Source organism: Pezoporus flaviventris, unplaced genomic scaffold, assembly GCF_033815535.1.
Source record: "Pezoporus flaviventris isolate CSIRO_AGI_PZ_B2104156 unplaced genomic scaffold, CSIRO_AGI_Pfla_v1 ptg000020l, whole genome shotgun sequence".
NCBI classification, from domain to species: domain Eukaryota; kingdom Metazoa; phylum Chordata; class Aves; order Psittaciformes; family Psittacidae; genus Pezoporus; species Pezoporus flaviventris.
Genome location: NW_026892568.1, coordinates 1115999 through 1130223, shown reverse-complemented (window position 1 = coordinate 1130223; position 14225 = coordinate 1115999). Strand labels below are relative to the sequence as shown.

General features: G+C 49.8%; 1 protein-coding gene across 1 annotated transcript; it reads left to right on the top strand.

Annotated features, from left to right (window-relative positions):
• Positions 1-5841: 5841 nt before the first annotated feature.
• On the top strand, positions 5842-14028 carry KCNJ2 (potassium inwardly rectifying channel subfamily J member 2). Its single transcript, XM_061455244.1, has 2 exons — positions 5842-6000; positions 11092-14028. Exon 2 carries the CDS (start codon positions 11308-11310, stop codon positions 12589-12591), a length of 1284 nt encoding a protein of 427 aa, XP_061311228.1. The 5' UTR covers positions 5842-6000; positions 11092-11307; the 3' UTR covers positions 12592-14028.
• The last annotated feature ends 197 nt before the right edge of the window (positions 14029-14225 follow it).

Genomic DNA, 14225 nt, shown 5'->3' with positions numbered 1-14225 from the left:
GTGAGAATAAATGAGCATCAGCAGAAAAGCGATATGCACCTTGCAAAGCAGGAAAACCACATAAGGTTTTAACAGAGGTTCTCTGAGTCACTTCTGGGTATAGTGTCGTGCTGTTGGAAGCAGGCTTCATTGTGTAGCCACACAGTTCACATCATCTTTCCCTCAGGAGCTACCAAATGTCAGCTGAGAAGGTGAAGCTGCCCAGCTTGAATCACTTCGGTGCAACACAAACGGGTCAGGGGGAGAGCTGCAGAAAAGGCTTGTGCTTTGCACTGATTTTGCTTAGAAAAGATGAAAGGCTTCTAGCTCTTTCTATTGCAGCTGACATTTTATTCCTCCTCGCCATTCCCTTTCCCATTGGGAATTGTCCACATTTCCGCCTACAGTGCCACACACACCAAAGCACCCTCACGCCTTGGCTAACAACCATTTAGAAGGATCAAATCATCAACCCCCCGGCAAGGAAGGGGGCTGGGGTTTCGTTCCTGCCCCCATAGGAGGACCCAACCACTGCAGATGGGAGTCTGAAAGGTGGCTGAGCACCACAGGGGCTTTTGAGCAAGTCAGGGATTTGACTTGTGACAGCCTATGGTCGGGTGCCCTACCATAACCTGCTCCCTTGAGAGCCTTCCTGCTGACACACAGTATTTACCCAACCAGAAGTTTGCAAGCCAGACAAATACAAAGATACTCTTACCCTGCTCTGTTCAGCTGAGCGTGAGCCTATCCTGGGTTTGGAAGGCTGGTAACACTGCCAACTGAAGCTGTGAGGAAGAGAATGAAAGTGTAGTCACACCGTTTTGTATGTGTAAGCTGCTGGCTCTTAACCCTTTTCCTTCCAGGAATTGTCAAGTTCCCCATGTCAGCTCCATAGGCATGTTCTCACCACCCTGGCAAGTTTTATTAACCATTAACTCCCTTTCCCTTGAGACATCCAAAGCATGGGAACTGGGGAAGATCATTAGATAACTTTGAGATTAATAGGGAAACATTAGCCTTATTAATATGCAATTGCTTGCTCGCTTTATCACTTACACTGATGTCCTTCTCGTTCACCTGAACATAAGTTCCCCACTGCTGCCTTTGAGGACAAGCTGCCACAGCTGATTGATGGCCTGTGACCCCACAGAGGTAAGGATGTGCTGAGAGCTGAGATCACTCCTTACCAACAGATATTGATTATATTTTGTTGGGTGTGAAAGTTTAGCTGGAAATTAATGATCCTTTTAAATGGGGCATCTTAATGTACTGAGAACGGAGCCACGTGGAATATAGGGCTGGGAATAAGTTTTCTTTGGCAGAGCTTCTTGGGTTGCTGTTGAGCTGCAGGTTATACACCATTGCTCTTCTCTGTGGCTTATTGTTTGTAATTCATTATTTCAAGGTTTCTTCACCTTGCTTCCCACGTCCACCATCTGCAGCAGCAAAGACTGAAAGCATATACTTTTCTTCACCCAAAATACAGTCACTGGCTGCTGATTTGACTTTAGAATGAGGCTAAATAAGCCTGAAATCTGAAACAAAGATTTCAGACACAAAGTACCTGGGAAAGAAAGAGAGGAAAAAAAACCCCTATGATTTGTGTGTGAGTTCCGCTCCTCTCAGATACAGAAACCAATTTCCTTTGTCATATTTCACCCCTTCTATCAACAAACACCTTATTATCCACTGTAACTGTGTCACTGGCTGCACATCTGTGTATCCTATTTGCTTGCAACGTACCAAATAGATTTATTTGCTCTCCCACATCTTATCAAACCTGTAACCACCTCTCTGTGGGATTTTCATTGGATTTACCCATTCCTCTCTTACCAGCGTGGCTTCGGTTCTCCTTGGAGATCCCAGCATCAGGCCTATAAAGACCCAGTTAATGTCTAGACCCCAGGGATTTAGTGTGAATGGGGAAACCACCTTTTCCTGATGAATTTTTTCCAGTTGACTTAATGGCTAGAGAAGAAAGGCTGACTTATGCCAGTTTACATGCATGGAAATGGTGAGGCCAAAGTAAAAAGCCCAGTGTGTTATTTATGGTGTTTCTTCTCATCTTGTGGAAACCGACTGCTTTGATTCCACCAGACTGTGTTTTCTTTGCAAGTACAATACAATTAAGCTATTTTCAGCTGGCAATAAAATCCTTGAGAACCAAAGCAGATTTGGCCACTTTAAGAGATGAAGACTAATGCAATCTGATAATTAGGTCATTTCACCGCCAAGACTGGAAAAGCAATTCAATAACAGCTCCCATGCTGTAAGACAGGGGCTAAAGCCTCTGCTCCCAGCTGGCAAGGGCTGTGCCTGCAATACAGCTCTCAAATGGGCTTCCATAGGTATCTGCAGATCTCGGCAAGGCTGAGGGACAGGCTGGCCATGGTGAGGACTGGGAAATGGAAAATAGAATCATAGAATTGTTAGGGTTGGAAAGGACCTTAAGATCATCCAGTTCCAACCCCCCCTGCCATGGGCAGGGACACCTCACACTAAACCATGGCACCCAAGGCTCTGTCCAACCTGGCCTTGAGCACTGCCAGGGATGGAGCATTCACAACCTCCCTGGGCAACCCATTCCAGTGCCTCACCACCCTCACAGTAAAGAACTTCTTCCTTGTATCCAGTCTAAACCTCCCCTGTTTAAGTTTCAACCCGTTACCCTTTGTCCTATCACTACAGTCCCTAACGAAGAGTCCCTCCCCAGCATCCTTATAGGCCCCTTAAGAGAGACAAAGTCCCTTCTTTCACTGGCATAGCCTGGCTGAAATTTGTCTACGGAAAGCATCGTGCTTTGAGGCCAGCTCCTTTACTTACCTCCTACGCTGGTGTGAAGGATGGAGGCTTTGCCTTCCCAAAGCCCTGCCTATCCCTCGATGCCGTTTCTACTGCAGGCAGTGGATCTTGTCTTGAAAACTCCTCAGCCTGCGACCGTTTCACATGGCACTTCTAGTATTTCAGCTGGGAGGCTCTGTAGTGAGGCAGTGAGAGACTTGTGGAGCTCGACTACGTCAAATTGGAAAACCACTCATTGGGAGAAGGAAAACAAGCCCTCACTGGCTCTTGAGGGTTAAGTTTTCAGCTGTCTCTCACCCTCTTTGTCCTGGATTGTTGCAACAGGAAAGGGTTTTTTAGAAACTTCTTCGTAACTTCAACTTCCCTGTTTGGGAGGTTTGGAAGAACTTCTCTTGCTGAAGTCCCTGCAGACGAGAGGCGGCTTTGTTGCAGTTCTCATGCTCTGGGTAATAGATCAGAATCGATATTTCATTCTAAGAAGAGCTTTCCGGGCAGAGCTGCACCGAGTTTGAGCAAGCTGTAAAACAGTTGTGGTGTTTGTGCTCTGCCCTTCCTCGCTGTGAAATGCTACATGGCTTGACCCCCGGGTCTGTGCTGCTCTGAGTAAGTCTTACTCATATCGGCAGGTCTGGGATCCTTGGGTCTAGTAGGTCTGTGGTCTTTAGCAGTTTGCATGAGTAAAGGCGGAGTAAGAGTACAAGGCCAGGCTGTAATCGGTAACATCTTGTGGATGTTGTGTTGAACCCACTCCCCAGCAAACTGTGCGTATTGTCAGCGCACCACCTCCTAGCGATAGCGGATCACAGCTTTATTTCACTTGCATACAGATGAGCTTCTCCAAGGTGGGTCAAAATGCTGCTATTCTAGCAGTTCATAGGAAGCACAGATGCACTCAGAGGAAAGGGATTTTTTCTCTGACCCAGGTACATGAGCTGTGTAGCATTTCTGCCTACGGCTTTCAAATCCTCTGGATTTAATGATCTTCATCTTACTGAATAAAGTAATTGCATTCATTCTTTCTTACAGACTTTTCCCCAGCTTTGTCATTCATAAGGAACTTACCTGTGTTACAGGGCTCTTCTTGCACTTTAAACCAAACAGAACCAACCCAGAGTAATTCATAAACAATGAAATTGCCCAACATTGAGCCAGATTGCTCAATACAAACAGGCACTTGTCTTTTCTTCCCCTCTCCCCATCCTGCACTCGTAACACTGGGGACTTCTAAAACCAGCCGCATTTGTCCATTGTATTTGTTGCTGCAACCCCGCAGCGCTTCCTCATTAGGAGTACAGGGAACTCGGCAAATTCTGCTAGTGACAGTCATGGCAGTTGGTGGGAATTGCTCAGTAGCCATATGAGGAGAGCATTAAAGCCTGTTCTTTGGGATAAAGCACCGGGGCAAAATGTAATCACTGAGTATTTAAAGACAGAAAAGGTCAGAGTTGTAAACTCATGAAGCTAAGGAGGAGGAGGATAGTTTAAGTAACTACAAGTGATTTGAGGCACTGGCATTGCTATGGAGAGTAGGGAATCATATTTAGAGCTTGTTCTGGCCATTATAAGGAAGCTCCCCTTAGTTCAGCTCCACTTAGGAGCCTGCCCAACCCACTTGGACCAGTGCATCCCCCAGCAGCTCAGGGCAAAAGACCTGATTACTGATGAACACTCTCATGTCCCAGCAGCATCCCTGCTTTCTGGGTATCGCAGAAGCTCCCCGGGTGCAACTTCGGGTGCTCACACTCATTGCCAAAGCCTTGTGTGGTCTGCAGCCCTTACGCTCAGCATCACCTTGGCTCTGGGTCCCCCAGCCCCACACAGGGCTCCTGATGCATTTCAGCTGTTAGCACTTGGGAACGCGGCTCTCGGAGGGCAGCGGGAGAGCGCTGCGGCAGTGGACACCTGCCTCGGAAACCAACACCCCTGCACTGTCCATCAGAGCCCAGGCTTGGCAAACTTCAGAGCGTGCTTACAAGGCTGGTTTTGTTCCTGCAAGGCTCCCAGCCAGGCATTTCATCCGTGTTTGCTTTGTCTTAGGCCACGTCCAGCGCAGGGCGGACGAGCTGTTAAAAACCACTGCGATTTCTGCAGATTTCAGCAATGGCCAGGAGCCTGCTGATGGAGCTGCTACAGGTGAAACAAAGGACTGGATCCGACGTACTGCAGCCAGGCAAACGCTTCTCTCGCTGACAGCCTCGCTCCAAAAGGTCTTAGTGCAGGGATCAAAGCTCTTGTTTTGGAAGGGATGCTGGGTTTCAGTTCAAGAGAAGGATGTGAGGTTTAGGAGCTGTGCTGCAGAGCTCTTGGCTTGCTTTAGTGCGTGTTAAGGTCAGGAGTTTGTGCTGCGATGCCGCATCTTAGCACTTCACTGAGATGAAGGAACAAAAGGAACAAAACTATTCTCTCTCTGGTATTTTCCCTTACTACACGGGGCCTCGGACATTAGCCTCGGACGCAGCTGGTGTGAGCAGAAGCACCGCAACCACACGGGACCTTCACAACTTCCCATTGGAGTCCGGCACAAGCCTTTATCGGGGAAGGGGGGGGGGGGCAAATACCCATGGCAGGTGCCGGGTGCCCGCGGGCGCTGTTCTGCCGTCTTTGGGGCTGCGACATCCCCCGGGGACCCCCACCGGCACCCTGCAACCCGGGGTCCCCCCAGGTTCGTGGAGCCGCAGCCCCCGGAGCCCTCTTTTACAGAGTCCGTTCACTCTTGGGACCCGCCGCTTCGGGGTCCCTCCGCTTCGGGGACCTGCAGCCCCCGGGACCTGGCGCTCCGGGGTCCCAGCGCTCCCGGACCCCGCTACTCCAGGACCCTCCGCTGTCGGTTCCCCCCCCTCCGGGGTCCGCCCACTCCGGGGTCCCCTCACCCCTGCCCCGGGGACCCTGCTCCCCAGGCTCCCTCCTCCCTTCCCCATCGGGGCTCCCCGCACCCGGCCCCGCCGCTTTGCCCCGGCGCGGCTCGGCTCGGCCCGGCCTCCCGCCTGCCATTGGCGCGGGGCAGCGCGGGGGGGCGGAGACGGCGGGGCCGCTATTAAACATCACATGGCAGCCCGCAAAACCGGGCAGCGGCTTGCGCGGTGGCTCAGTTGCGAGCGGTGCGGCCGGCGGGCACCGGGGCCGGGCTTGCGTGTGTCCCCCCCCCCCTCCCCACTCCAACCCGCTGCTGGATCTTTACAGCACTTTAACTGCCCGCGCCTCCCTTACGGCCACCGGCAGGTAAGGAGCGCCTCGGGATGCCCCTTGCTCCCGGCAGTGCTGGGGATGCTCCGGGAGCTGGCTCGGTGCGCGCCCCGTGCCGCGCAGCTCCCGGGATAAAGCTTTCGTTGCCCGTGGGTGTGTTGCAGGCTTGGGTACGGCCGCTCGGAGGGGGGAACTTCTGCGTTTCTCGTGCACCGACCACCAGCTATTCTCAGCGCCTAAAATAATTAGATAGGTATGCCGGGAGCACTCGAGCATCTGCTTGCAGCATCTGTTTGTGTTCATAACTTTCCATGCACCAGCTGCTTCCCACTCCTCCCCCCCGCCTCTCCCGAGATATTTTATCCTGGGGAAGGGCTGGAAGTTCGCATGACAGCAGGAGCAGCCCCGCTCCATCCCTTCCCATTCTTCTCGCCTGTTGTTTCCTGTACAAGAGAGAGGTCAGGAGTCTCAAGCTTTGCAGAGGAGATGCGTGTTTTTGAAAGGAGTGTCCGAAATGTTTGAGAGGGTTGGGAAATGAACCTGTAACTTCATTCATTGGCGTTATGGAAACGGGGAGGGGGAGTTTCTTTATTTTTAATCCTCCTGACAAATCAAGATAGGAAGAAATTAAAGCCCCTGCAGCTGGGGAGCCGGTGAGGAGGCTCTAGGTATTGTTTCCACTTTGTTCATGACAGTGAAAGGAAAAAATACGGATAAGGAATGGCAGGTTTGTTCGCTGGGGTTCAGTGACTGCTGTGTCATCTTCCGGGGGACGGGGCAACGGGGATCCCTCCGGTGCTTGTGTCGGGACCTCGGTGCGCGTTCGGGACCCCTCGGTGCTTGCGCCAGGCTTCCGCCCCGTGCGTGTGCGGGGTCCGCGGCTGAGCCGGTGCCGCCCGGTGCTTGTGCCGGGACCTCGGTGCGTGTGCGGGGTCCGGGGCTGAGCCGTCCCTCATCCCAGTGCGTGTGCGGGATGCCCTCGGTGCGTGTGGCCGGCGCTGAGCGGGTCCCTGTGCTCGGTCGGCCCCGGCTGCTGCCGCCTCCCCGCGCCGCCGGCAGCCGCACTTGTTCCGTGTTCCAGCCTTACCTTGACACTTGTTTGCTTTGCACCCTGCAGCCGGTGCATCGCGCACCCCCCCTGGTGCCGGCTGCCGCCTCGGAGCTGTTCTGTCACCAGCTACAAACACCCCCGGCGGCAGATGCGAACGCGCTCGCCCGTTCCTCTCCCCTATTTCCTTGCACTCGTTTCCCTTCATTATCTGTTTGAGGGGGTTTGATTTATTCCCCCCAGATCCTTCTCCTGAAGGTATCTCACCGCTTTGTGTAACTTGAATGCTACCCGAGCCCGGGGAGAAGCCCTTCGGAATGACTTCTAAGCAATGTGGGGGTCTGGAGAAGGGTTTCAGGGAGCGGGAAATGCGGGAACGGGCTTTGCTGGGGCGAGGAGCGCCTTTGTTCCTTTGCAGAGGCGAAGGCGCTGGGCCAAGGTAGTGCTGGTGCTCCCGTAGCAACATGTGCCCGGTCGCTCCGCAGGGCTGAGAGACGCCAGCCTGGGAATAGCTGCTCCAAGCCCTCATTAGTGCTCCTCTTTCTACCCCCGCGGTTCGTTTTGCACTTTGGAGGTTTTGTTCTTTATTAAACCTTCTGCACAAATCCCCTTCGAGCTGCTTGCTGCGAAGTTTTGATGTGGGATGTGAACGTCTTTCCTGGGGGCAGGTCTTGAGGGGGATGCTTCCTAAGGGGAAAGTGAGGGTGCAGGGTCCTCCTCATCACTTCCACCAGCACTGGTTCAGAAATGCTGTAGATGCAGCATGGTCCCGTTTCTCTCTTCTCCCCTGAGCATCCCCTTGCAGCAGAGCAAGCCCAGGGCTCTCCCATCCCATCTCATCCCATCCCGGTAATGCTGCGTCAGTGCCTGTGCTCGTAATTCCAAGCTCTAGTCTTGTATCCTCTCCCAGGAGGAAAGGTAGCCTGGATTAATAACAATAACAACACACCTCGTGATGATTGAACTTACAGGTGCGTGTGTGCATGTGTGGCTGCAGTGCTTAGGGACAAATTGCACCAGCATTTGGGTTGGTTGGTGGGTATAGGGTTGGCTTCTTTCTGGTGAGGATGCAGGGCTGGTCCTCCACTCACTTGGCATCTTGGGTGCCACCAACAGCTGATAATGGGGTGGGAGGGGGGGCAGCACACTTGTTTTGCCTTTGAGCTGCAGGTGGATTAGCAAAAGAAGAAGTACTATTAGCTTTTTACACTGGTTTGCTTGTTTCTGGGATTTTCTGGGGGGGAACCTCTAACTGAAACCAGTTGGGGAAGTCATGGTGAGCATCAACAAGGTGTGAGCTAGAGCCAGTGGATCTGCCAGGGGTTTACACAGCCTGTGGTGCCACAAGCAGGAGCATGACCAGAGCTGGTCCCTGTACACGGTGCTGGTTGTGCTCCCATTCTGCTATCCTCCCCACTCCAAGCATGCACAAGGAAGAGAAGGGATTTGTGCTGTAGAAGACAACCATGCTGCGGTGGGGCATGCCAGAGCTTTGTTGTATAATCCTCAAGCAGTGTGTAACGGTAACACTGGCTGCCCCAGGCACACCCCAGGTTATGGATTTATGGATGGGTAGAGCCAAATCAGTGCAGGTTTGCTCCCAGGGCAGCGAGGGAGGAGAAATGCTGGGCCAGGTACAGGAGGCAGAAGGTGCTCAGCCATTCACAATCAGAATACAACGTACAGCACCTAATTTGGGCTCCAAACTTCTAAATGCAGGCAGCTCCCTGTAGGAAGCTGCTGTTATGAGTCCAGTGATTTGTGGACTTCAAACAAATGTCCTCAGGTCAAGACTTCAGCGGGGGAAGCTGCGTATTCAGGCACTTGAGACTTTACAGCTTATCTTGCCCTCCACCACAAGTTTTCCCCTAAAATCCAAGAAAGAAGGCAGGCGAGAAAACAAAGACTTAATAATAAACTGCTTCCCAGGCTGCGTGTTCCCATCAGCTGGGAATCAAACAGACTCTGAATGTGGAAGTTGAACATGACTGTGATTAGAGGATGTGGCTTATAAAAGTGATCGATTTGCAGACCAATGCAATGGCTTTTCAAGAAGGTTTTTGTGTGCAATGTATTAGCAGTAATTTCACTTCCCTCCCATGTTCAGGTTAAAAGTAATAAATGTGGTTTTCAGCCAAAATAAATAATTTAACTGAACATTAAAAGAGTTCTTTTGTAATTTTGAGAACGATATCCTGATGGGAAAGAGAAACATCCTGATCAGAAAGGTGCAAGGGGTGAAAAAGTGAATCCTTACTGGTGTAGGCAGGACAGTCAGACAGGTTTTAGGCAGCCCTGCTGTGAGCCTGCATGACTGGGAGCTGCTCTCAGACCCGGCATTACCGAATCCACCAAAAGCTGCCAAAATGTCTTGTATGGTGCTGAAGTCACAGATGACTAATGTGGGCAGGTAGGCGTGGGGATGCATTCCTGCACAGCATACAGAAGAGATGGGAAAAGAGACGGTAAATGTAATCCCGAAGGAGATTCCAGAGGGAACAGCAGCCTGCGTGCAACTGGGAGCATGATGGTGTTTTGTGTATGTCACCTGCTCCTTTCCTAAGTGTCTAATGTGGTTGGAGGTTGTGGGAGGGCTGAGGAGCTGTTTGAAATCCCTCAAGTTTCTGTAACACATCTGCAGGGCTTTAGGAGCTGCCTTTGGGAAAGGAGATAAACTCTTCTCTACTGCTGTTGTTAGGTATGGATCCAAGGGATAGCCGCAGTGTCCTGCAACTGTTTTGAGGGCAGAGGTTGAGCGGCTGCAGTTTTGTTGGGTTTTGGACAAACTCAGATGGGTTTTGATGATTCTGATTTACAAAGAACGCTGTGATTTAATCCCCCTGTGCTGTAAATGACATTGAATTCTCTTCTTCCATAACAAACATTCCTCGTCACTGGGTTGTAGTTTGATTTCCTCATGGGGCGCATGCGTGGACAGAGCAGTTGCATTAAGGCATCTCTTCTCCTCTGCAGTATTTCAATTACATTTCCTGATATACAGTACATGACTTAATGGATGACGCAGTTGTTAAAAGCTAAACCTGGGTCTAAGCCAGACCTCCCTGAAACAAGTTTGGTGGCTTCTACCCTCAGGAAGAAGGTTTTGTAGCCTCTCTGCTCAGTCTTAAGTGCTGACATTTAAGACCCACAGGACACTCAGAACCATTACCCGTTGGAGATGGAACTGGCTGCCCCAGGCTCCTGAAGGGAAGGTGCTGTTACTCGCTACCAAAGGTGTTAGAAAGACACTTGGACAGTCATCCTCCATTGTGGCCTTTTGCTAGTTGTGTTAGCAGGAGCAGATGAGGGCTGTTACGAGATTTAGTTCACTTTGTACAACTTAAGCCTAATGTAAGTGTAAAAATCATGCAGATCTCAACAAGTTTCTGTGGTTAAAGAAGAGCTAATGCCTTTTGCAGAGAGCACCCAACTCCTTTGGTTTTGCTTATTCAAAAAGCTAAGTTATGTGCAGTGTAATTTCATGGAGACCGCTGACATTTGTGTTGTCCTAGTTTATTGCTTTTCTCAGTACGCGACACCTTCCCTTTTACATGTCCCCTTGTTTGCTGTAGTTAAAACAGTCCTGGAGACACACTGTATGTCACTAAAACCTGCTTTAGTGTTTGTATTTGAACAGATGGATGTTAATGCTGATTGTTTGTTTCAAAATAAACAGAAAGTTGTAAATAGTAGGTAGATTATTTGCATGTCCAGCTTTAAAGTGCACATTGCTCAGAGGCTTGAGACATGATTGAGCAACTTGGTCTAGTGCAAGGTGTCCCTGCCCATGGCAGGGGGCTAGAACTGGATGAGCTTCAAGGCCCCTTCCAACCCAAACAAATCTATGATTCTGTGATCACTTCAGTGCTTTCATGTGGGAAGAGTGATGCCTTCTTTGTTGTAATGAAGTCACTCCTGTCAATACACGACCATGAACATGACGTGTTCCAAAAAATGCTGTCATTAAGAATAAGAAAACTTCCTGCAGGTCCACGGGAGTAATTTTAATTGTTTCTTCCAGGTTTGATTCCTTACCCTTTTCCCCAAGATCTAACACGGTGTTTCTCTTTCTCTTGCAGACCATGCCATCTCTATGACGGTTGCTTGTTAAGCTAACTCTGCATGCCAGAAGACTGTCCCTGGTGGATCCAAGGGCTTCTGGGGACTCCAGCCTCTCCCCAGTTTTTCCGCGTGTGTGTGTTCCTTTAGAACTTTCAAAACTGTTTCTCCAAAGGGTTTTGCAGAAACTCAGACTGTTTTCTAAAGCAGAAGCACCCGAGTCCACAGCAGTAGTGATGGGCAGCGTGCGAACCAACCGTTACAGCATCGTGTCTTCGGAGGAGGACGGCATGAAGCTGGCAACCATGGCCGTTGCCAATGGCTTTGGGAATGGCAAGAGTAAGGTACACACCAGACAGCAGTGCAGGAGCCGCTTTGTCAAGAAGGATGGCCACTGCAACGTCCAGTTCATTAACGTGGGTGAGAAGGGACAGCGATACCTGGCAGATATCTTCACCACTTGCGTGGACATCCGCTGGAGGTGGATGTTAGTTATCTTCTGCCTGACTTTCATCCTCTCCTGGCTTTTTTTTGGCTGTGTGTTTTGGTTGATTGCACTGTTGCATGGGGATCTGGAGAATCAAGAGAACAGCAAACCTTGCGTCTCTCAAGTGAGCAGCTTCACTGCAGCCTTTCTGTTCTCCATTGAGACCCAGACCACGATCGGCTATGGCTTCAGGTGTGTCACAGATGAGTGCCCCATCGCAGTGTTCATGGTGGTTTTCCAGTCTATAGTAGGCTGCATCATTGATGCCTTCATCATTGGTGCTGTCATGGCAAAGATGGCTAAGCCAAAAAAGAGAAATGAGACTCTAGTCTTCAGCCACAATGCCGTGGTGGCCATGAGAGACGGAAAGCTGTGCCTGATGTGGCGTGTTGGAAACCTGAGGAAAAGCCACTTGGTAGAGGCACACGTGCGAGCACAGCTCCTCAAATCCAGGATCACGTCAGAAGGGGAGTACATCCCCTTGGATCAAATAGACATCAATGTAGGCTTTGACAGCGGGATAGACCGCATATTCCTGGTCTCCCCAATTACAATAGTACATGAAATAGATGAAGACAGTCCTTTGTATGACTTGAGCAAACAAGACATGGACAATGCTGACTTTGAAATTGTAGTAATATTAGAGGGCATGGTGGAAGCTACTGCCATGACTACCCAGTGCCGTAGCTCATACCTGGCAAACGAAATCCTCTGGGGCCACCGCTACGAGCCCGTGCTCTTTGAAGAGAAAAACTACTACAAAGTGGACTACTCGAGGTTCCACAAAACATACGAAGTGCCCAACACACCCATCTGCAGTGCCAGAGACTTAGCAGAAAAGAAGTACATTCTCTCTAACGCAAACTCCTTTTGCTACGAGAACGAAGTGGCCCTCACCAGCAAAGAGGAGGACGAGATTGACACTGGGGTGCCTGAGAGCATGAGCACAGACACCCACCCGGACATGGACCACCACAACCAAGCAGGGGTGCCTCTAGAGCCACGGCCGCTACGGCGGGAGTCGGAAATATGACTGACGGACTCTTCCTCTCTCTTGTGGTTGAAAGGAAAACCAATACACCTATCGGTCAAAGGCACGTTGACCTGAGAAGTTGGCCCAGAACAGTTTTCAGACAACGGTACTGTTGAAGAGCGGTGTGAAGGCAAGCAGACCTGAGAAACCCGGGCTGGTTTTAGGGCTGTCCTCAGAGGAGGGACGACAGGAAATGAACTCTAAACACAAAGCACTAAACATGTCTAAGTATGAACAGAAGGCACATATGTTGTAGAATAAATTATGTATATATTTTTTTACAAAACTTGAACTTGCAGGCAAGCTTTGGTTGGGTTATTATTATTTTTGTTTTCAACTTTTTCCAGAATGCTTCTCTCTAGGGAACAAGAATGTTTTTAATGGCATAACAAAGGCAAGAATCTGCCTTATTATTATTATTATTATTATTTTTTAACGAGCTGCTGCTAACTACATGAACACAAATGGTTATTTTTGTTGCAGTGTAGTTTTGTATTTTTTTTTTCTCTTGTGTAATTTAAAAACTCAAACCAGAAAAGTCAGTGTTGAACTTTTGGGGTTGAAAAGCTTCAGAGAGGCCTATGTTGCCAGAAAGTCTAAACTCCTTTTGAGGCCAGTAGGTTGAGAGCTCGAATCAATTTCTCTCTTTCCAATTACATAAGGGGCATTATGTAGTATCAGGCCAATCAGTTGCCTCAAGCAAAATTGTGATTTGGGGGGGTGGGGGGAGGGAATTTAATTCTCTGTCTAAAGGAAATAAAAAATATATATAGACACATAGACAAAGTACTATGTTAAAACTACCTAAATGGATACCAAAGAAAATGCAGAGTTTTGCACAGTGGAGTTTATTTTAAAAAAGAAAAAAGAGGCTGCTTAAAAAAAAAAAAAATCAAACCTCAGTCACTTTTTTTTGGTTTTGTTTTTTTTTTTTCTCTTTTCTTTTTAAGACCTTTATTTTGCACCTTATTCAAAAAGCTTAAGACTCGGATCTGAAGTGAGCTAGGACTCCTCCTCTTCCCCATCCCTGCTCTTCCATGGGCAAAGAATCCCTGAGGAGTAATGCAGCTGGGGGAAAGCAGGCAAGCACCCAGCTGTCCTCTTGAGCAGAAGGGCAAATGTCCCAAACCAGTGCTGGACCTCAGCCTCCCCAAAACTGAGCCACCCTCCGCAGGCATCTGCCCTGAGCCCCTGCCTCCATTGTGTTACTGCTCAGATCTTGCCAGGACCATGCAAAGCTGAGGTCCATGCTTGAGGCACAGATGAGCTGTGTAGGGAAATCTCCCCAGGAAGAGGTTTTTAAAGAGGAAAGGAGAGGGTAATGGAGAGGGAAGGAGAAAACAACTTTTCTAACACAGCACTTGGGAATGGTGCAGGGATTGTAGTTGTGTTTTGCAATAAATGCTTCTCTTCAGCAGGGTAGGGGTGTCAGAGAAAGGGTATTTTCCATCTCATTGAGAGAGGAAGGGAGATTTAGGTTGGATATAAGGAAGAAATTCTTTACTGTGAGGGTGGTGAGGCACTGGAACAGGTTGCCCAAGGAAGTTGTGAATGCCCCATCCCTGGCAGTGTTCAAGGCCAGGTTGGACGGGGCTTGGAGCAAGCTGCTCTAGTGGAAGGTGTCCCTGCCCATG